General features: G+C 51.5%; 2 protein-coding genes across 3 annotated transcripts in view; one reads left to right on the top strand and one right to left on the bottom strand.

The window, feature by feature from the left end:
- Positions 1–818: 818 nt before the first annotated feature.
- On the bottom strand, positions 819–17,717 carry ASZ1 (ankyrin repeat, SAM and basic leucine zipper domain containing 1). The gene is made up of 13 exons (XM_078876365.1): positions 17,546–17,717; positions 14,758–15,022; positions 13,316–13,441; positions 12,022–12,136; positions 11,334–11,445; positions 10,348–10,482; positions 9,414–9,514; positions 8,009–8,084; positions 5,916–5,972; positions 5,493–5,605; positions 3,759–3,879; positions 2,177–2,290; positions 819–1,014 (listed from the first exon to the last, which is right to left on the bottom strand). The coding sequence occupies exons 1-13, from the start codon at positions 17,693–17,695 to the stop codon at positions 832–834; spliced, it is 1,668 nt and encodes a 555-aa protein (XP_078732491.1). The 5' UTR covers positions 17,696–17,717; the 3' UTR covers positions 819–831.
- Positions 17,718–21,293: 3,576 nt separating this feature from the next.
- Positions 21,294–24,026, top strand: part of GRIPAP1 (GRIP1 associated protein 1) — a 35,293-nt gene continuing 32,560 nt past the window's right edge. Inside the window, exon 1 of one of the 2 annotated variants that reach the window (XM_078876438.1) lies at positions 21,294–21,578. In XM_078876438.1, coding sequence (XP_078732564.1) covers positions 21,537–21,578 — 42 coding nt within the window. In that variant the 5' untranslated portion in view covers positions 21,294–21,536. The remainder of the gene's footprint in view (positions 21,579–24,026) is intronic. The other variant, XM_078876439.1, reaches the window with a different exon arrangement.

The raw sequence follows: 24,026 nt of genomic DNA, 5'->3' as shown, positions 1-24,026 counted from the left end.
AGGTGATTTCTGTCACTTTGCTACGTCGGGTGGTGGAGGGTTACGCAACAACAACAAAAACGTTTGCTAAGATAATGTCGTGGCCTAACCTGCAAAAATGTATATATATCTATTATGAATCGTACCGTTTTGCCAATTATTAGAAATCATCCACAATCACCCTAAAAGAAAACATGAAAAAACTATGTTTCGTCAAACTCGCCTTTTGTAACGGCGTTTTTCATGAACGAAGCATCGACATTTTAGCAGTTACATTCGTTAGAAATTTCGGTCCGCGCCTACGATCAGCACGGTCGGCTACGTACGGCGGTGAAGAGTTCAAACCACATGCGAACCACGTCTGCTTGCCAACGACAGCGAGATGCCACGTGAACGTCGCTCTCGGGGGATAAACTCCGCCGAGGCTACCGCCCCGCTAACGAGCGGCGTCAACTTCCGGTTTCCGATCAAATCCCAAAAACAAACAAACCAACAAAAACAATTCCGCAGACCGTCTCAACATTTTGCATATTTCTATGCCCCCCGATGTTCGGAAACGTTCTGGGATTCATCTTCTTGGTTAGACGCTGTCTCCCCGACAGACCTGGTCTTCACCTGAGGACGGCTGCTTGCGTTGTGGCCGAAACGTCGTGAGAATTATTTTATCATGTTCTATTTTTATTATTTTATTATTTCTCTTCTACGCGACTTTACCGAAAGAACCAAGAAGATGATGAATCCCTGCAGTCACGAAAGCTTTAAATCGAAAGTACTGGGATTCATTTGAAAATCCGGGGAGCACATCCCCACCGCCCCCCCCCACCCCAACTCTGCAGCCTTGTCCTCCCGTCGTCAGACGCGAGCCGCTGGCACGGAGACGCCCGAGACGGCAGAGCCGCGCTTCCAGGCGAGGAGCGCGGTGGCGGCGGCTCCGGCGAGGATCATCAGCAGCGCAGCGGCTCCCCCTGGCGACACCAAGCGGCGCTTCCGTTTCGAGGCGATGAAATCGGCAGGCGTTGGCGAATCGGTGCGGCACTGCCAGACGACCGCGCGCAGAGCCGCACCGGTTAGCGATCGACACAGGGCAGCTGTCAACACCACCACCACCACTACTACCTGGGGCGCAGGGAAATGATCGTACGACACCGCCGCTACGTAAATACGAAACTGCGGGGCACTTTGGGACGATGGTTGGCAGACGTCACGATCGTTGTCGTTGTAATGACGTTGACGATTCATTGAAAGTTCTAATTACGTCATGATTTCAATTGCAATGAGGGTGGATTGTTAAAATCCCACTGCAGTGAAACCTCCTTCCCCCCCCTCCTCCTCCCATTCTTTTCTTTGAGGGGACAACCTTTGCCCTCTTCCTTTAGAACCTCAAATCCCTGCCTTGAAGTTCAGGAGTCTTTATCCCTGTGCAAGCGGTAAATGGCCGGAAACGTCACCTGATTACGCACCTTTTATTTTAAGACCACACACGTTAAGTTACCCACCCCCCTGTACAACAAGCAACGAAGCCAATTTACTCCCGAGGTCCAAAGGAGAGTTCTCTTGTCTTGTCGACGGTTTACCCAAGCGTTTGGTAGCCTTGCTCGGACCCTCATCGGGCAACAACGCCGCTCTCTCCTGGGCCTCCACCCACGCTGGAGAGTTCCCACCGATGCACTCCTTCATGGGCACACGCGTCTCTCACCCCCCCCCGGGGCAACCTCTTCCTTTAACCTCTAGCTGGCTCGCAACACACGAACCCGCCCTCTAGACCACACCGCCTCTCGCTCTCATCTTTTTTATGGGAAATTGGCTTTTCCAGGGTGGGAGGAACACAGGCAGGAGTCTCCGCAGCTCCTGTTCCCCCCACCCCCCCCCCCCCCCCAAGGCATAGGGGGGCTTCTCCCAGGTCTCCGAAACTAAAACTTTTTTTCAACCTGGCAAGGCCCACTGAGCTACGTAGCTCTTTTTCAGATGCGACCTGGACATCACGAACGATAGCTCAACCGAAGTGGCTCACCACGTGGAAATTTATACTATTTGTGCGAACCTGAGCTGGCGACTCCCATAAGTCAATGTCACATTTAAAAATAAAAAAAAGTGTCTTCAAGAACGTCCTTGAACCATTTCTTCCGTCCTCGTGGGGACCTCCCCCGTGCAAGGGTGGCGAGTGCGTGCCGAGCGACGCTCAGGGTGGCGCGCGTACCTCCCGCACGGAGCTGAGCAGCGTGGCCGCTTGCCGGTGCAGGGCCTGGGCGGCGCTCATTCCACGCTCCATCTGATCGAGCAGCAGCTGCGTGGAGTTGTACTCCACATCCACCTGCGTTACGGGCAGAGGGGAAAGTTCGAGGAGCGCGCTCGAGCGTTGCCCGGAAAGCAACGCCCCCACGGGACTTTCGCTGGCAAGGGGACGCGTGACGTCGTTTCTCGGTGGCGTAAAAGCCATTGAGGTGGAAGAGGAGGGGGGTGACATGGAAGAGTAATGCGCATGTCACCAATAAATCTTGTGATTTTACGGGGGGCAGGTTTCACTTTTCATCAATACATGAGGCGGTACAGCAGAGTGCGGACTAATATCATCAGTTCCTTCTGTACGGTATCGCGCGTTTCCTCCCTTTGTACGTGGTGGGTTTTCTCAGAGTGTTCCCGTTTCCTTTCCTGCACGTCCACACGCGCTGATCAATTGACTGAAAGCATCTTTATCTGTAGGGGACTGCAGATCTTGGGAAATTGCTGGTTACCAGCTCACCCCCTGGCCGTCTTCCAGCCTTGCCGTCTGTGGTTCCCCAGCGTTTGAGAGATGCAATCTGCATGTAAAACTGCAACATTAATAAAGTAGATCATCAATTATCCGGTGGCTTACGGGGGAAGGGAGTGCCAGATCTTCAAAAACGCCGGATAACCACGTAACTGTTTTAAATAGCTTATTTTTACACATTCTTGCATAACATTGCTTGTCGTTGTTGTGTTGTTATTTGTTTACTTTATGAAATTGGCACGAACATACAAATAGACAAAAATAAATATCCTACTGTCAAAATTTACTTTATTTACTGTACTGTACTTATCACTGCAATCTCGAAGACTCTGCACGGGGCGATGATAGGGGCTGTGTAGAATTGGAGGTGGTTATTCAGAGTCCAAATCCAACTCCATCAGCTGCGTTGGAGGTTCGCCGGATCTGCCCAGGACCACCGGATAATATTGGGGGGGGGGGGGGGGGGGGGGGAGTCGGATAATATTGGGGGGGGAGCTGGATAATATTGGGGGGGGGGGGGGAGCCGGATAATATTGGGGGGGGGGGGGGAGCCGGATAATATTGGGGGGGGGGGGGGAGCCGGATAATCGCGCCCCGGATAATCGACGAACCACCGTACTCTTTGATTCTTTCGGTAAAGTCACGTCTAAAGATAAAATAATAAATTAAATAATAGCATATTACGACGTTTAGATTGCAACACAAGCAATCGTCATCAGGCATAAAAGAAATAGCAACAAAAATCTAACTAGAAAACTATAGACACAGACATACAAGCAGACAGACATCACAAGGACACACAGAGAGAGGACACATATCGGCACAAAGAGATTTTTGGTGCTATTTCTTTTATGCCTGATGACGATTGCTTGTGTTGCAATCGCAACGTTGTAATATGCTATTATTTAATTTATTATTTTATCTTTAGACGTGACTTTACCGAAAGAACCAAAGAATAATTCCTGCAGTCAATAAAGCTCCAAAATTAAGATTGATCCACCGTACTGTTATTATTTACAAGAGTGAATACCTTGACAGGTTTGAGCAAGGTGAGGTCGCCCACGCTGTGCTTGCAAAGGTACTCCAGACTGCTCTGCATGTAGTTGCATTGCAACTCCATGTTCACCAGCAAGGTCATAGTCCCTTCGAAGCTGCGACACACAGGAAACAACGGCATTATCATCATCATTATTATTTCGATTTTGTTTTCCAGGGGAAAGCTTCACCGGCTCTCGCGACTCTCTTCCAGGAGGGTCCTGCCAAGTTTGTTGAAAGAGAGGAGGGGGGGGCGAGGATTGTTATGATAAAGCAAATCACGAATTTGCGGTGTCATTTTCAAATTTGGACTGTGGCGCCGTGAGACTAATGGGCTACTCTTGCAAAGGGAATCGCGGGATATTTTAACTGTCCCCCCGCGGCGCAGGATTTTTCACGGTTAACACTTAATGCATAATAGAGGTTTTTTTTTGGGTTCGATCGCGGAAATATAAATGTGTCGTTAAACCCGCCACCACCCGACACAGCCAATTAGTAAGGTTTGGCACGTAAGCAGAACGTGACAATTCGTTACTAGTACAGCACACCGGTGTGTTGGAGAGCAAATCTACGACATTTACAATACGAGTTCTCAGATTGATCTAACCCAAAAAACCTAGATTGTGGATGATATTGGTCGCGAAAGCCTACACGTCAAACACTTCATGCGCTCGCGGTATTAATCAGGGAGGCCGCTGGATTCGAACCGTGAAGCTCTGGGGCCATTTCCCCGGTCTGTAAAAAAAAAGGTTAAAGCCACTGCCAATTCCTTGGTCACAAGTCACCGCAAAGGAAACAAAATAAAACGTCCGAAGCGAACATTTTACAGGAAAACACGCCAACGATTAAGTATCCCTGGAGAACGTGAAACTCTGCCATGAACACATTTAGCCGCGTGCAGTGACGGTGCATTAAGTGTCGCAGCTAAGTTCTCCCCCACCGCTATCGCGATCGATCGTGCATTGCGATAAATAGATCGTAGCCCCCAGGCAGCACCAATAATTATGTCAAAGTTCTAAGTGACAAGAGAAAGCCACCATCATAACAGAATAATGGTTGTATAAAACTCACTCCTGTAAGTTTTATACGTGAGTTTTATACAACAACCGCCATTCGCCACACAGTGGCGGTGACGTCACCACGACGCTTGTGCCAGGCCATGTGCACCTTGAGGCCACGTGAAGTGTCGAACGCCCGCTGACACTTCACGCGTAAAAAGCACACAGCCTCTGTCCACATGCGTATAAACCATCAGCACCTTCGGAATATGCGCAATGTGGTCCTCTTTGTCATTGTTGACCATCACAAGAGAACCGTGGACCGGCCAAGTCCTCGTTGGGAACCATCAGCAAAGTGCCGCTACCAATTTTCACCGCCGCAAAGTCCCGCCCCTGCAAACCGTGCATGGGGGGGCCCCCCCCCCCTCCACTTCCGCACTACGGAGCCCATTCGCTTGGCTACTGCCAACAATCTAATCTCCACGACGCACTTGTTCAGGATAAAAACCACCACGTGCGTGCGAGGGGACAACACGCGATCCCCCGTGCAGATTGATCAAAACACGTTGAGTCCACATTTTGCCGTCCGGAATTCTGGCAAGGCAGAGGGAAAACAGAGTTACCTCCGACAGCCACAGGAAAGGGCGTCTTTGCAACATGCGTGCGCTCCACCAAGCCCTCACCCACTTCAGTGTTTGTAAGAGTCACGAGGTCAAACCCGCGATGCGTACCTGACCGGCAGCTTGGTGATGTCAGGGATGCTCCCAGACTCCCACCTGCTCATGTGCAGCTTATGCGAAGCCGCGAGAATCTTCCTCTGCTCTCCCGTCTGCATCGCACCCAACTGCGGGCGGCCAGCACCGACGTGAAAATCACCGTCACGCCGGCAATATTCGGATAATACGTAGGCAAATATTCGCCCGCAGAGGGACAGTTGCCAACGGGTGGTGCCCTTTCAAAGGTGGTGTTGAGATGAGACGCGAGATGTAACGGCGGTCTATGAGAAGCCCCGGCGTATGGGAGAGCGCGGTATGATTAAATAAAAAACGACCGTTATCATCATCTACTTCCCAGACATCCCGTCAAAGGAGACGTGAAATATCCACCACGCATTACTTAATGGATCCCACTCTTGCAACCAATCCAGTCCTTACCGCGGAGAGCTCCTGGTCAGACATGGTGAGGAGGTTTCTCAGCGTAACTTCCTGGGCCTGCAAGTAGAAAAGAGGGTCTCTCTCTCTCTCACCCGTCGGCAAGCCGCCACGCATTTCGTGGCTGAACATTTAGAACGTTCACATTCACCTCGCGATTGATTTTGTTTGTCATTGGGCGTTGGGCCACGTAACGCGATTTTGGTGGCCAATCTGCGTCGTGAAGACCAACAGCACTGGAAATGTTTGTAATTACGTGAATTGAAGAGGGGTGACTTGGAAGACAAAATGAATTGCTTACAATCCCAGGCTCCCTGCGAACGGAAGTTCACGAGCAGGAGTAGGAGGCCCCGTGTATGCCGGTATCAGGGTCCAAATTTGCCAAATTCTAAAACAACCTGCATTATAATCAATAATTGTGGTTATGCATAGCAATTATCGCCACCTACCAACCAACCGTAGCCAAACTAAATACAAATGTTCACGTGTACAAGCTGCTAATGCACCAATTATAACTGTTTTCAGCTCACCAGTAAGTCACAGAGCGATTCTAACGGCCAAAGTCAAGCAGCTAGATCAACGGCGCTCCGCACGCAACTGCACCATGCAACTTCAGCACAAGATCCAGGAAATCGGAATAAAAGTCTGAATTGTTTGGCTATGCTCGGGTGGTGGAGGCTGTTACGACACAAGATTTGCCAAGATTATTAATACGTGGACCTAACCCAACAATCAAAATATGAATCGTCATGGTGGTTGTGAAAACCTGGGTGTTGAATTTATATTCAAGAATACAAATCATATTCAAGTTGTAAGCGCTCTCATCAATATATTCAGGCCCCCGTAAATATGTATACTATTCTTTGCCACCAAGGCCAAATGCTACGATGTCGCTCGGCCAACGGACTATGACGAGGCAAAAACAGCGTCATCACGATGCAGGAGCAGCCACGACGAGGAAAGATGCCATCACAGAGAGCCACGGCCCACACCACCCACACCGCCACCACCACCACCCACACCACCGCCACCACCACCCACACCACCACTGCCTCCACCCACACCGCCACCACCACCCACACCACCCACACCGCCACCACCATCCACACCGCCACCACCACCACCCACACCACCACCACCCACACCACCGCCACCACCACCCACACCACCACCACCACCACCACCCACACCACCACCACCACCACCCACACCGCCACCACCACCACCCACACCGCCACCACCACCCACACCGCCACCACCATCCACACCGCCACTACCATCCACACCGCCACCACCCACACCGCCACCACCAACATCCACACCGCCACCACCAACATCCACACCGCCACCACCACCATCCACACCGCCACCACCATCAGCATCCACACCGCCGCCACCACCCACCCCGCCACCACCATCCACACCGCCACCACCACCACCCACACCGCCACCAACCCACACCGCCACCACCACCCACACCGCCACCACCTACACCGCCACCACCACCACCCACACCGCCACCACCACCACCCACACCGCCACTACCACCCACACCGCCGCCACCACCACCCACACCGCCACCACCCGGCACCTCCGATGAGCACGGTTGGCTACGCACGGTGCGAAAGAAGTTCAACGTACACATCTACGTCTGAAACCCAGAAGGCCGTGCTGCTGATGGGATGTGGCAAAACCTTAATTTGTTTATGCAGGGGTACAGACATGGGAGAGGGGTGCGATTGTTTGATAACCTCTCTCCTTTCCTCCACGAGCTCTCCCCAAAAGCCCCTTGACCTCCAAACTCCCAGACGATCCAAACAAAAACGCCACTTTTTTTTCCTTCTTGGTTCTTTCGGTAAAGTCACGTAGAAGAATAATAAAATAATAAAAATAAAATAATTCTCACGACGTTTCGGCCACAACGCAAGCAGCCGTCTTCAGGTGGAGAACAGGTCTATCGAGAAGGCAAAGTCTGAAAGCTTTAAATCGAAAAAAAACGACGATGACGCACGTCGCCCCCGCTGGCCAACGTCACGTGCCTTCGGCGGGGGCAACCTCAGCAAACCAACGCCGCGTGTTCAACGGCAAACCAGCACCTGAAACAGCGGGACGAGGTGTCCAAGGTCGAGCCCAAATAAGAACTGCTTCAGATCGTCAAGCATGAGCTTGTTTCTGGGGGGGGGGGGGGGGAACACACACGAAGTCACGTAACTTTTATTCTGCTCACGGAGACAAAGATCCCTTCCCCCGGTACAGCCCGTAACAGACTGTCGGGGCGAGTTCCGTTAGCGAGCAGCACCTACGAAGGCCGGCACTCCGGCACACGAGGGGCGTGGGTGGCCAGCACCGCGCCCGGCCGCCCACGTCTCCAGACTGGCGACGTTTACCGCACACCGCCACACCAAGTGCACTCGGCGTCATGCGAGGCCGAGTGGACCTAGGGGAGGCCCAGGACCGGTTGGAATAATCGCCGCCACTGCCGGTGGCCGTGAGCGGGAAACGAACCTCGGGGTGTCCGAGTTCGTTAGCGGAGCGCTAACGAGCCTCACCACACCGCTCCCCACACGTGGCCTGACAAAGAGGTCAAGGCACGCGCGTTCGTCTGCTTAGAGACAAACACAGGTGTCCCTCCACGCTCCACGCGGTCGTGGTGGTGGTAGTGGTGGTGGTGGTAGTGGTGGTGGTGGTGGGGGTGGTCGTGGTGGTGGTGGTAGCAGTAGATGCGAACCAAAAAAAGGGCGTACAAAGCGAAACCGCACGAAGAGATGGCTGCCTGCCGAGTAGCGTACAGGGTACACGGACGGTACACATACAGTACACACACGGTACACACGCGGTACACACAGTACACACACGGTACACACGCGGCACACACACGGTACACACACGGTACACACACAGTACACATGGTACACACACAGTACACATGGTACACACACAGTACAGACACACACACGGTACACACACGGTAAGGTCCTGCTCTGCAACGTTCTGCTCCGAAACTCCCGGATCGGCGTTCCCTCGCAGCCGTTGCAGCGGCGGTATCTAGGCTTCGGCAAGGTAAGGTCATTTACCCTTTTTACCGGGTAAAAGGATAAAGGTAAAGGGTAAAGGTGTCGACATGCCAAGGGGTAAGGTAAAGGGTAGGGTAAAGGTAGCGTGGAAGAATTACCCGTTAGGGTAAAGGTAGCGCGAAGTATTACCCGGCAAACACCTTGTGTTTACCGCTCGCTAAAAGCTCCGTGGCGCAGTCCGTGGCCTCCATTTAAAATTGGAATCTTCGAGAGTATTCTATATGAATAAAGCGCTCTACCTCGCATTCACCTGTTATAAACCTTGTTCATGTGTAGTAGTACCCCAGTAATTACCCTGCAATCGGGCAATTTGTATGGGGTAAGGGTAAAAGTTAGGGTAAAGGTAGGCTCGTTGCTTTTACCTTTTACCTTGCCGAGGCCTATCGATATCGCCGGACCCGAAGGCTGCAGTGCGGGCGCAGGGTACCTGATTTTCAATTCCAAAGCCTTGGTGCTGACAGCGCTGATTTTGTTGGTAGACGCCATGAACTTGCACGCCCCCGACTCCTTGTAAGACTCGAGCACGATCTGAGACGGGGAAGGAACCAGCGTCACCCCAGTGCCCAGCGTTCCCCCCCCCCCTCCCGTGGTTATCGCTGCGCTGCACTCCCGATGTGATGCCGCCTTGTACCACACACCCTGCGTGTTGTCCGACGTCTCCACCGCCTGCTGCCGCTACCTCAACGCGGGCCCCGGTCGATGCTCGTTTCGCTCTCGTTTACAAACACGCGCTCGTACGCACGCGAAGGAAACCTTAAGCATCAATGCGTACACACGCTCATACATATAGACAAAACAAAGACAAAGATCCCCCCCGCCCCCGTATAGCCTTAAAAGACTGTTGGGGGCAAGTGCTGTGAGCGAGTAGCACCTATGAAGGCCGGCACGGCACACGAGGGGGTGGGAGGCCAGCACCACCCCAGGCTATCTCTGCCTTCACCAGTGCTGGTGTTTACACTTGCATCCCACTGGGATTTTTGCACACAGCGTTGGTGTACGGTGCTTTTTCTGCAATACTTTGCTGTCTTTTCTTGGATTTTCTGTTTGCACTTAGTCACATATTCACTTTAAGATGCTTTTTGTTCATGTTTTTGTTTTTTGTTTGTTGCGGTTGCACCCGATTCAATAGCCGAATGGCTCACAGGGCTGTACCTAATAAATGAACTTGAAAATGAACTTGAACTTGAACACACCACAACAGGTTAGGGTTAGGGTCATGCTCGAGTCGGCCTAGACGTAGCCTAGGGACCGGTCGAAATATCCGCCACCGTTCTTGCTCGCGAGCAGCTCTCGAACTCAGGTCGCGCTAACCGCTGCGCCGCCGCTCCCCCCCAGGTGCCTGCCGCACCTGCCCCGCTCACCTGCACCTTGCTGAACTGGAGTGCCAGCTCCTCGGCGGAGAAGCCCCCGTTGGTCTTGATGGCGGCGTCCGCGCCGAGCTCCTCCAGCCGTCTCCGGCACGCCTCGTGGCCTCTGCTCGCGGCCCAGTGCAGCGCCTGCGATCGGGCCAAGAGGGCAGAGCTGGGTGGTGGTGGGTGTCCCCACCCCCCCCCCCCGTTCACCGCCGAATCTCGGGACGCGCAAATCGGTTCGGCGTTCGTTCAATTCAGAGAGGCGTCGTAGCGCCCCGTTATTTTTAAAGACGTTGTTGCTCGCCGCAGAAGACCGTAGCGGCACGACCGCCGCCACTCTTACATTCTTACATAGCTGGCGCAAAAAACTGTGCCACACGCCCTCGCTGCATGGGTTTTGTGGCAGCGCCGGTCCGTCTCCCGACATGAAGATCGATAAAGCGATTTAATTTGTTCTTCTTCCGATTCCGTTCCGATGATGTACACGTACGGTGATCAGAATGGGAAAGGGTTAAGTTGATAAAACATCAACGTGGATGTGCAAAAAAGTATTGCACCCATGGGACCTCCTTTGCCAGTACCAAAATATATGATAATAGGTTTTTACTATTATGATAATAGGTTTTTACTATTATCATATTTTGGTACTGGCAAAGGAGGTCCCATGATGTAGATGCTCACCCCGAGCTCTCATTACTCTGATAGTGCGTTGTCTTTGAGCTGTACGCCTTTTGAGACGAGGCTCAAAAGAAAGCTGTCTCTGGTGTGGACCAATCAGTTTCAAAGACAATGCAGATACTATCAGTGTGTTTTTTGTTTGCATTCTGACCACAAGCATTGCGGTTATTTCAGACATGATTCCTTGCGAAAGGTTTCAGTTTGGTGTTTTAACAACTTAACAAAACTGTTTTGTTGCCAGAAAAAAAGGGGAAAACCTATTATCAAGTATTGCACTTTTGCGTAAACAGACAGGGGGAGACGTATCACATGCTTACGGTCCATCCGTGCTGGTCCTGCAAGTTGACGTCTGCGCTGTGTTGCCCCAGCAAGGCCACTGAGTCCTGGTAACCGTCGCGGGCAGCGTACATCACGGCGCTCATCCCCATCCTGAGCCACAACAGACAAAGGCACAAGGGCAAAGATTTCGATTTAAAGCTTTCGTGACTGCAGGGATTCATCTTCTTGGTTCTTTCAGTAAAGTCACGTAGAAGGGAAATAATAAACTAAAATGTAAAATATTAAAATAATGGTGTGTTTTATTTTTATTATTTTATTATTTCCCTACTACGTGACTTTACCGAAAGAACCAAGAAGATGAAAGGCAAAGATCTCCCGCGTGGCTTTCAACGGACTGCAGGGGCAAGTGATGTTCGCGAGTGTCACCCATGACGGCCGGCACGGCACACCAGGGGGGGGTGGGTGGCCAGCACCACACAGGCTGCTTTTGTGGCATTTATTCCGGACTTCCCCGTTGTTCCGTTCGATTTGCCAGCAGCGCAACTCCGGATCTGGGTGAGATTCTTGGATTTCAGTGGTGCACTGAGCACGAGCCACTCCTGGGTTATTGTTGTTTTTTTATTTTCAAATAATTGCCAAGGAGCAACGCTCGAAGGCCCCGACAACGTCACGCAGCCGGCAACGACCGGCACCCGGGGGGGGCGAGGGGGGGTTCAGCCGCGCTACCTGTCGGTGACGTTGGTGTCGAGCGCGTGCTGGAGGAGCTGGGCGGCGCACGCCATGGCGTCTCCCGCCGGCCGGTGAGAAGGTGCGCACGCGGCCATCAGCACCGTGTAGCCACCTACGAAACGGCCGTCAGTGGCGCGGGCGGTGGCTCCAGACGTGCGCGGAACCACGCCGGCGATGGGCCGCGCAGAGCAGAGGTCACAACCGGGTACCCGATACCCGTACCCTACCCGATACCCGGCTACCTGTACCCGGCCGGGTACGGGTACGGGTATCCGTTTGCGACCCTGGTGCGGCCGGGTACGGGTACGGGTAGGCCGTGAGTGACTGGTGAGTAACCGTTTGTCACTCATTTCGGGTAGGGTACGGGTACGGGTAGGGAACGGGTACGGCCGGGTACGGGTACCCATTTGCGACCCTGGTGCGGCCGGGTACGGGTAAGGAATCAAAACCCGTTTGCGACCTCTGGCGCAGAGCAACTCCGCGTCGTCCAGGATGCCGTCAGCGGGCAAGCGCGCTTGCCAACGCGCAAGGGTTCTAGTCGTATTGTGCGCTAAAAATATGAATGACACTTTCATTTTATAGCGCGTCATTCATGCCAACAGCATCCCACGACGCCGTACATTAGTTGTATATCTAAGGACCAAATCCCACATACACGGCCGGCACGTGCAACACACGTACGTACGTACCAAGCAAATGAACAAGCAAATTGAGAAATGGGCACCAGAACAAAAAGCGCTAACAGCAAAAAAGTTATCGCAACAACGACGACGACGACGACAACAAAAATCACCGAGGCTTTCGAGAAGTCAAACCGTCGATCACGAGTGTCAAACCTCACTGCCTCCACGGTGCCGGATTACAGGCGACGTGCGTATTATATCTTCTTGGTTCTTTCGGTAAAGTCACGTAGAAGGGAAATAATAAAATAATAAAAATAAAACATAATAAAATACAATTCTCACGACGTTTCGGCCACAACGCAAGCAGCCGTCCTCAGGTGAAGAACAGGTCTGTCGGAAAGACAGCGTCAGACGGCTGCTTGCGTTGTGGTCGAAACGTCGTGAGAATTGTATTTTATTATGTTTTATTTTTATTATTTTATTATTTCCCTTCTACGTGACTTTACCGAAAGAACCAAGAAGATGAATCCCTGCAGTCACGAAAGCTTTAAATCGTGCGTATTATAGCCACCCACCGCCGGGCAAACCGAAGCAATCGACAACAACATCCATGAAGAGCCGTCGCAAACGGCACCCTGGTGGTCTCCACGGACGACCGCGTCGCTGACCTTCGGTGGCGAAGTGAGCGCTGGCGCCACGAGCGAGCAGGACCTTCACCAGCGCCGGGTTGGCACACACGGCCGCGTACATCAGCAGGGACCAGCCGGAGGAGAGCACTGCGTTCACGTCGACGCCTACCGGGCCACACGGACACAGACAAAGAACCCCCACCCCCCGTGGAGCCTTAACGGACTGTTGGGGGACGAGCGCCGTTGGCGAGTAGCACCTACGAAAGCCCACAACCGGTTCAAATAATTGTCACTGGTGTTGGCCATGAGCGGGAATCGAACTCGGGTGGCCGGGTTCGTAGCGCGGCACGCTAACCGCCACCCCTCCGCTCCCCACGTGGGCACAACCCACACGGGGCTCACCACATCTTCAATTTGACAAATTATTTGGAGTACAACAACAAAACAACAAATACAACGCGTTCATTAATAACACCGTGGGGTCTTTGGAAGAAAATATATAGCCAAGGTAATATTTCGGGCAATGGGGCTTTGTCATAGACTTGATAGCGTGTAGGACATTGTCATGCAAACTACTGCAGTGTGGCGAGGTCGTTCGTGTTCTTCACGAACTTGGCTGTCCGCGAATCGCATCTGTAACATTACACGACTGCTGCATCGAGAGAGAGAGAGGGGAGAACAGCAATCTCGCGTTATTAAAAAAAACTTTGCTATCCGCGATTTTGGCTAATCCGCAAATCGCATCGGGAATGCTCTACACGACTGCTGCATCGAGGGAGAGAAAGAAAGTGATGAGATAAAGTGATGAGAGAGAATGTGATGCGATAAAGAGATGACAAAGTGACGAGATAAAGTGATGAGAGAGAGAAAGAGACGGGAGCAAGTGGCGAGATACAGAGATGTGCTACTACGATAGTTCTCACGAATTTAATAGCTTAGTTGCGTATTTATTTCGGGTAATTGATTATACTTCAGTATGAATACTGCATTAACAACACGTACTTAAACAAGGCTGCTGTCTCAAAGACAACGCCATAGATTCCCAGAGCCACGTGTTGGTTTGCATGTTCACCACAAAGTACCGTGTGTGTGGTTAAAGCAGGACTTGATTCCCTGCAAGAGAGTTTCTATTTTGGCATTTTAACATCTTAACACAGCTCCTGTTGTAGTGCCCGAAAGGGTAAAAAAAACACCTATTCGTATTTTCCCCCCCACCACTTTGATACTGGCAACAACAATAAAAAGGTCCCATACTCTTTGGTTCTTTCGCTAAAGTCACGTAGTTAGAAATAAAATAAAATTAAAACAAATCACGACCGCTTGTGTTGCGATCGAAGCGTCGTGATTTGTTTTATTTAATTTCTAACTACGTGGCTTTACCGAAAGAGCCAAAGAGTATGGATTCCTGCAGTCACGAAAGCTTCAAATCTAGATTGAAAAAGGTCCCATTTTTTTGCCGCAACAACAACCGACCGACTGACCCGCGTCCAGCGCCTCGCACACGAGCTCCTGGTTCCCGGCCATGGCAGCTGCCCTTGTGTCCTCCAGCGAGAGCAGCCTGCCCTCAGCTCCCACCACTGCTGCCCTCCTCCTCCTGATGCTGACGCCGCCGCTGCTGCTGCCACCCGCCGCGTCCCGCCGGGCTGGGCCAACCTCGACCACGCGGCGCGGCTCCCCAGCGGCGAAGGCCTTGCGCGCACCGGCACGCTCGGCCTTTTCACCCAGGCCATGCCCACCGCCGCTTACCTGTCGTAAGAGGAAACGGGGGAATGCAAGAATCAAGAGAGCTCGTTCTCTCTCCGTGCTGTGTATCTCGCTGTGAGCCATCTCTCACTCTCTCGTGCTGTGTATCTCGCTGTGAGCCATCTCTCTCTCTGTGTATCTCGCTGTGAATCATCTCTCTCTCTCTCGTGCTGTGCATCTCGCTGTGAGCCATCTCTCTCTCTGTGTATCTCGCTGTGAATCATCTCTCTCTCTCTCTGTGCTGTGTATCTCGCTGTGAGCCATCTCTCTCTCTGTGCATCTCGCTGTGAACCATCTCTCTCTCTCTCTGTGCTGTGTATCTCGCTGTGAGCCGTCTCTCTCTCTCTGTGCTGTGTATCTCGCTGTGAGCCATCTCTCACTCTTCGTATCTCTGCATTTCCGTCCTCTCTTACATCTCCGTCTCTCTCTCTCTCTGGACCATCGCTCGTGTCTCTGCATCCCCGTGTCTCTCTCTATGGTACAGAACGAGAAAAAAGATGCTGGAAGGTGACACTAACGGCTGCTCTGCGCTTCCAGTGTTCAGAGGCCTGCTTAAGGCGCGGCTCCGCCTGGAGCACGCGTACCACACACATTTTGGTGATGTGCACGTCTTCTTCGAATGCTGGGGAGCCATAAAAGCCCTCTGTACCAGCGTGGACGGCACCCTCGTGTTCACCTTCTGAAGCGCTCGCTCGTCACCGTGGCGTGCGCGATGACCACCACCACCACCACAACCACCACCACCACGTGGCTTTTATTTCGTGTTGTGCGCGGTGCTTTTAGCGCCACAGCGCGTCGATTTGTAGCATTTATTCTCATTTGTTTGCTGGTGACTTTGTGTATTTCATATCGAAATCGCCTCCAGTGCTTTTGCTGCTGGCGGCAATAAAAGTTGTTTAAAAATCAAAGTCTCTGGACCATCGGTCGTGTCTCTGTATCTACGTGTCTCTGTATCAACGTGTCTCTCTCTACGGTACCTCTCTCTCTCTATCGCCCTGCCTCCCCGTCTCGATCTCGGAGACAGCAGAGACACGCGTTTGAAAACGCTTCGTGAGAACGACCCGTTTCTTGTTGTTGTTGTTTATGTTTAGGCGAGAGCGACGGCTGGGTGGGTGTCGATCGAAGGGTGGCGATGAAACGAAGGGGTCGGGATGGATTTGCTTGACGCGTTCGCCAAAACTCTTTGGTTCTTTCGGTAAAGTCACGTAGTCCTATTTCGATTTAAAGCTTTCGTGACTGCAGGGATTCATCTTCTTGGTTCTTTCGGTAAAGTCACGTAGAAGGGAAATAATAAAATAATTAAAATAAAACATAATAAAATACAGACAGCGTCATTCAGACGCTGTCTTTCCGACAGACCTGTTCTTCACCTGAGGACGGCTGCTTGCGTTGTGGCCGAAACGTCGTGAGAATTGTATTTTATTATGTTTTATTTTTATTATTTTATTATTTCCCTTCTACGTGATTTTACCGAAAGAACCAAGAAGATGAGTCACGTAGTTCGTTACCAAAGAGTATGGATTCCTGCAGTCACGAAAGCTTCAAATCAAGCGTTCGCCAAAGATGCCACCCGCACGCAATGCGTTAGTGATGATGATGGTGGTGGTGGTACGACTCGGGGCTCAGGTGATGGTGTAGAACCAGAACCGGACCTAGACCTTGGGGGGCCCTAAGCAAAATTTGGTTGGAGGCCCCTTTGATGTATGATTTTTTTCACCCACTAGCTAGCAGTGACTCTAGGGGGCCCTCTGCTGGCCACGGGGCCCTTTGCAATTGCAAGGGTCGCTTAGTGGCTGGGCCGGCTCTGTGTAGAACTAAACACATGGCGATGACAAACATCGCGATGCACGGCTCAACATTCACGCAAGATGATGGTGGTGATGATGGTGATGATGGTGGTGATGATGATGGTGGTGATGATGATGGTGGTGATGATGATGGTGATGATGATGGTGGTGATGATGATGGTGATGATGATGGTGGTGATGATGATGGTGATGATGATGATGGTGGTGATGATGATGGTGATGATGATGGTGGTGGTGCAGGTCAGGCGCAACACACATGGTGGTGGTGATTAATATAATGACGACGACAGATTGGTGGTGGGTGTATCCAGATCATGCTGCAACGTTTGAGATGACGACGAGGATGATGATGATGATGAGCTCCAAATAAATGGTGATGACGGTTTACGATGATGCTGATGATGCAGAGCTCGTAATAGACTGACGATGGTTGCGATGATATTCACGCTCAGCATACTTGGACGGGCCGGTGGGGCTTTACACAACACACACAAAAAGACAAAGATCCCCCGTGTAGCCTGTAACAGACTTTTGGAGCAAGTGCTGTTAGCAAGCACCTATGAAGGTCAGCACGGCACACGAGGGGGTGGGTGGCAAACACCACGCCCGTCCGCCTTTATCTCCCCAGTGGCGATGTTTACACATCGCACCAGGTACTCATTTGAGACTGAGTCGACCTAGGGGAGGCCCCAGCGGCCAGCCCCGGCTCAAGGCTCACCGTTCTCGCTCTCCCAGTCGGCTCAGCGTTGTGCTCGCGTGTCCAGGGTGGGAGCTCCACAGATATCGGCCCCCTGGGCGGGTCGCCCCAGTCCCATTGATCGTCGTCGTCGTAATCGGCGTCCTCGCTTCCCGCGGGCCGCACTTCCATTACCTTTCGTTGCCTGTCACGGTCGGAGCACGTGGCATGCCACATGGGTGGACGGGCGGGACTTCCGGTGGTTGAGATCAGGAGCTTCCGGTGGTTGAGATCAGCTGCTTCCGGTGGTTGAGATCAGCTGCTTCCGGTGCTTGAGATCAGCTGCTTCCGGTGGTTGAGATCAGCTGCTTCCGGTGCTTGAGATCAGCTGCTTCCGGTGGTTGAGATCAGCTGCTTCTGGTGGTTGAGATCCGCTGTTTCCGGTGACCGAGATCAGCTGCTTCCGGTGGCTGAGATCAGCTGCTTCCGGTGGTTGAGATCAGCTGCTTCCGGTGGTTGAGATCAGCTGCTTCTGGTGGTTGAGATCAGCTGCTTCTGGTGGTTGAGATCAGCTGCTTCCGGTGGTTGAGATCAGCTGCTTCTGGTGGTTGAGATCAGCTGCTTCTGGTGGTTGAGATCAGCTGTTTCCGGTGGTTGAGATCAGCTGCTTCCGGTGGTTGAGATCAGCTGCTTCTGGTGGTTGAGATCAGCTGCTTCCGGTGGTTGAGATCAGCTGCTTCTGGTGGTTGAGATCAGCTGCTTCCGGTGGTTGAGATCAGCTGCTTCCGGTGGTTGAGATCAGCTGCTTCTGGTGGTTGAGATCAGCTGTTTCGGGTGTTTGAGATCAGCTGCTTCCGGTGGTTGAGATCAGCTGTTTCGGGTGTTTGAGATCAGCTGCTTCCGGTGGTTGATATCAGCTGCTTCTGGTGGTTGAGATCAGCTGCTTCCGGTGGTTGAGATCAGCTGCTTCTGGTGGTTGAGATCAGCTGCTTCCGGTGGTTGAGATCAGCTGCTTCCGGTGGTTGAGATCAGCTGCTTCTGGTGGTTGAGATCAGCTGTTTCGGGTGTTTGAGATCAGCTGCTTCCGGTGGTTGAGATCAGCTGTTTCGGGTGTTTGAGATCAGCTGCTTCCGGTGGTTGATATCAGCTGCTTCCGGTGACCGAGATCAGCTGTTTCCGGTGGTTGAGATCAGCTGCTTCCAGCCCTGGGAAGCGGCCACGTGGGTCTATCCCTCAATAATTGAAGATCTGTTTAAAACGGTATTTAATGTTGATAATTGACAATACTGTATTACGTAAGTATATTCAATGTCGGAAAGCAGACATTTTAAGAATCAAGCAACACATCATGGGACCTCCTTTGCCAGTACCAAAATATACTAATAGGGTTTTTTTTGTTGCCAGAAAAGGGGAAAAACCCTATTACAAGCAACACATTTAACACTATATTACAAACTAATTGGAAATTATGAAAACAAAATAGGCTTTACCCTTCCCAGGAGGTGTTAAGATGTTCAAACACCAAATATGCACCTATTACAAAGCATCAAGTCTGCATTAACCACAGGGAATTGTGGCAAAATATGCAAACACACATGCTTGATAATTTTGATTTAAAGCTTTCGTGACTGCAGGGATTCATCTTCTTGGTTCTTTCGGTAAATTTCGATTTAAAGCTTTCGTGACTGCAGGGATTCATCTTCTTGGTTCTTTCGGTAAAGTCACGTAGAAGGGAAGTAATAAAATAATAAAAATAAAACATAATAAAACAATTCTCACGACGTTTCGGCCACAACGCAAGCAGCCGTCCTCAGGCGAAGAATGAGAACATTATCAAGCTAGGAGCTTATATAGGTGTAGCGAGGAGGAGCGCCTTAACAAAAGAATGTGCATATGAAGAGGAATTTAGCATACCAATGGGCAATGCATAGGAGGTGGGCGGAGGGGTTTCAAAGTCCCATTATGCCCATGCATTATGCAGGATCAACAGCACCACGGGGGGGCGCAAGGAACAGCGTTAATAAAGGAGAGGAATGTTAGTGATATGTAGCTGCATTTGCCAAACAACCACGTAGAAAACCAAAGTGAAAACTACATAAAAAACTAAAATATAAACTGATACTTACTATACTCTACAATAAGCTGAGTTACTAACAACAAATAATAAATTACAATTCTACGTCGTAAGAAGTATATAATATACTTCCATCTAAACTTTATTCTCTTAGCATATACAGTACTATATACTGCCATAGATAAACCCAACATTAAATTATATACTGTATTGCTGTAAACCACCCTATACTTTATACATTTTAATATAACACTATGTATTATTCAACTCACCCTAATGTGTATCGAAATGGTTTATTACGTCCTTCCAATGATTGCTAAGCCTGAATCCATCTTCTCGGTTAAAATTGTCTCTGTGTTTGTATATGTGGATCGCCTCATGAACGAATCTCTCATGATAGCCAGATGGCTTGCAGAGAACCTCCGTCTTGGAGAAGTCAATGTCATGTGAGCCCACTGAGTTGTAACAGTGGTCTGCCACGGCTGAGGTGTTTGTCCTACCGTGTTTTAGATCAGCTTTATGTTCACGAATGCGGTCTGAGACGTGTCGTTTGGTTTCCCCAATGTAACTGCTACCACAGAGGCAACTTAGTTTGTAGACGCCAGGGTACTGTATGTCTGGAATCACATCTTTTACAGACGGTACCAGATCACGGATTTTATGTACTGTGTTGAATCGGACCTGGATCTTGTGTTTAATCAGGATTTTGGAGATCTTTTTTGTGACCCCAGCAATGTAGGGTAAGGTGATGGTCTTGAAAGGCTCCTCAACAGGATCTTTCTTGATGGTTGGAGTGATGGCTTTGCGGATTGTGTAGTCGGAGTAACCATTAGCTTTAAGAGCTTGGAGTACGTGTTTGAGTTCACTGGAAATGTGTTCATGGTCGGAGATGCATTGGGCTCTATGATATAGAGTCTTGATGAGGGAATTCTTCTGGGATGGATGGTGGTGGGAATCCGGTTTTAGATAAGCATCCGTGTGGGTGGCTTTCCTGTAGACAGAGTGGCTCATTGAACCATCAGGTCTCCTTTTGATTAGGACATCCAAAAAGGGTAGCTTGCCATCATTTTCGACTTCCATGGTGAATCTGATGGCTGGGTGTATGGAATTGATGTGGTCGAGAACCAAGAAGATCTTTCGGTAAAGTCACGTAGAAGGGAAATAATAAAATAATAAAAAATCAAACATAATAAAATACAATTTTCACGACGTTTCGGCCACAATGCAAGCAGCCGTCCTCAGGTGAAGAACAGTGCTGTCGGAAAGACAGCGTCTGAAATTTCTGAAATTTCAGACGCTGTCGGAAAGACTTTCCGATAGCCCTGTTCTACACCTGAGGACGGCTGCTTGCGTTGTGGCCGAAAAGTCGTGAGAATTATTTTATTATGTTTTATTTTATTATTTCCCTTCTACGTGACTTTACCGAAAGAACCAAGAAGATAAATCTCATGCTGGTTGTCAACAGGGGGAGGGGGGGGCAGCTCGTAGCTTTGGCCGCCAGGGGGGGGGTGGGGGGCAGGGGAGCAAGGCACCCCCCTACCTGCCCCTACCTGCCCCCACACGCTCGTTACGCAACTGCAATGATTCATGTTGTTAAACGTTCCACATTCGACGCCGCCGTACCACGTGGCACTCCACCATGGCCCCCCGCCCCTCCCGCGTGACGTCATCGCGCCTATTATGCAGTCACGTGGGCGCGACCGGCTGGGGAGGGGGTCAGGGGTCACGGTGTATGTCATCGTCACGTGATCCTCCGCTCCCGGTGTCATGGCGTCACCTTCGCTCTGAGTCGCGCAAGCGGCGGGGTTCATTCTCGCCCACAACCAAAACGACGACAACAACAACAACAGCAGCAGCAATAACAACAAGCGCGACAACCCTCGCAACAACAAACGCCATCACGAACAGCAGCAGCAGCCACAACAGCGAGCGCACCGCCACCGCCTCGGAGCCCGCGCCATGGCGCAGTCTCTGTCCGATGAGGAGTTCAATCGCATGCAGGTGAGCAGCAGCAGCAGCAGGAGAGGCAGCAGCAGCAGGAGAGGCAGCAGCAGCAGAGGCAACAGCAGCAGCAGGAGAGACGGCAGCAGTGACGAGCAGTGATGACAGCAGCAGGAGAGACAGCAACACAACAGTTACTCGCAGCAGGAGATGCAGCAGCAGGGGCAGCAGCAGGAGAGGCAGCAGCAGGAGAGACAGCAGCAGGAGAGACAGCAGCAGGAGAGGCAGCAGCAGGAGAGACAGCAGCAGGAGAGACAGCAGCAGGAGAGACAGCAGCAGGAGAGACAGCAGCAGGAGAGGCAGCAGCAGCAGAGGCAACAGCAGCAGCAGGAGAGACGGCAGCAGTGACGAGCAGTGATGACAGCAGCAGGAGAGACAGCAACACAACAGTTACTCGCAGCAGGAGATGCAGCAGCAGGGGCAGCAGCAGGAGAGGCAGCAGCAGGAGAGACAGCAGCAGGAGAGACAGCAGCAGGAGAGACAGCAGCAGGAGAGACAGCAGCAGGAGAGACAGCAGCAGGAGAGACAGCAGCAGGAGAGACAGCAGCAGGGGCAGCAGCAGGAGAGACAGCAGCAGGAGAGACAGCAGCAGGAGAGACAGCAGCAGGGGCAGCAGCAGGAGAGGCAGCAGCAGGAGAGGCAGCAGCAGGAGAGGCAGCAGCAGGAGAGACAGCAGCAGGAGAGACAGCAGCAGGAGAGACAGCAGCAGGAGAGACAGCAGCAGGAGAGACAGCAACACAAGAGATACTCGCAGCAGGAGAGACAGTCGCGGACAGGAGCAGTAGGGACTGCAGCGGTAGCAGCAGGAGGAACAGCAGCAACACAAACAGCAGCAGTCGCATGGACAGTAGCAGGAACAACAGCAGGGAAAGAAGAACAGCAGTTCCAGCAGTTGTAGAGACAGCAGTAGCAACAGGTACAGCCACAGGATGGGGCAGCAGCAGTAACATAATAGCATCGCCAAGGACAGCAGCGATAGCAACAACAGCGCGGGTACATGACCAGTAGCTACACGGACATCGGGAGCAGCGTCAACAGGGAGAGCAGCAATCATAGAGTAGCAGTAGAGACATCGGTAGCAGTGACAGCATCAACAGCAGCGACAGCACCCAGAGCAGTGACATCAGCTGTGACAACAGGGGCAGTAGCAGGAACAGGAAGAGCACATTGCGATATTTTGGCCAGGGTAATGAATCAGAATCTTTATTTTGTCCTGGAGAAATCCGATGAGCTATCAAGCTCTTTTTCACAGACGGCTTTCTTTCTAATCCGCTGGCTTACAGAACACAATTCATATTTCACAATTATTTTTTAATGCAATAAAGTGAACGGACCGTAGAATTGATTTGTCCTAGCACGGGTCCGGTTATTCATCGGTACAAGCAGCAGCTGCAGCAGCAGCAGCAGGGATAGCAGCGGTAGCAAACCAAGAACGACAAGGGACTGCATCAAGGACAGAGACGGCAACATAAGAGAGAGCATGGGCAGCAGTAGTATCAAGGGCAGCAGTAACAGGTCCGGTTATTCATCGGTACTTGCAGCCTGGGTGCGTGGGGGCACTGCCGTGCCCAACAGCTAAGGGGATTTCCTCTGAGACATCGCTTTGAAATGGCCAGGAGAGACATTTAATCTGGCCCGTCCGCTCACTCGGGTTGCCACTCGCATCATCGCAACTAGGCGAAGTGTTCCTGTCATTTAGGTTTTGGTGATTTCACCTAATACGTAGCTATGAAGTTTTTATTGTACGTGTGAACGTGACTTTAAAATAAGACGCAAAAAAAATGTTCTCTATAATTATGTTATATTGTATAATCCAACCAGATGGCATTGTTGCTGAGAGCATGTGGTAGGTTTATTCAGCCCATCATTTTGCTAGTGGTGATGGAATAATGATCACAAAGCAAAGCAGGCAACGATGGTCGTTCTATGAATAGACCGACGCTTTGTCGCGATAATGTGAAATTGTCATGGGTACGTGGAATTTCCAACACACTCCCACGACCGGTGTCCACAAATAATAATGTCAACCTTTTAACGCGCGCGATGTTCGCTGACTCGCATGGGGAGAGAGCGAGAGCAAGAGAGAGAGAAAGTGAAAACAACTCGGGCGCGGGGAACCACGCAGACAGTCGGGGAAGGCAACCAGTGCTCTGAGCCGGTGACGACAATTCGCCAAGCTCCGCGATCCTCTTTGCCTGAGGGTTATTTTCAGGCAGATTAACGTGGTTTCATAAATGTGGGTGGAAACAGGAGCACCCAGCGAGAAAACAAGAATCCACGCAGGTCGGCGAGGGTGGAAGGCAACGGCTGACCCCCGCGCCCGATGGAATCGATCGAGGGTAGTCCACACCGCATTCTCTTGGCAAGGCCAGGGCATGGGGGCGACGCACACTGACGCCCACTGAACCGGGGGAGTGTCACAGCATCGGTGCGATTCGCCAAAACCTC

This window comes from Lampetra fluviatilis, chromosome 44, assembly GCF_964198595.1.
Source record: "Lampetra fluviatilis chromosome 44, kcLamFluv1.1, whole genome shotgun sequence".
Lineage (NCBI taxonomy): Eukaryota > Metazoa > Chordata > Hyperoartia > Petromyzontiformes > Petromyzontidae > Lampetra > Lampetra fluviatilis.
This window is presented reverse-complemented; position numbering and strand designations above follow the sequence as displayed.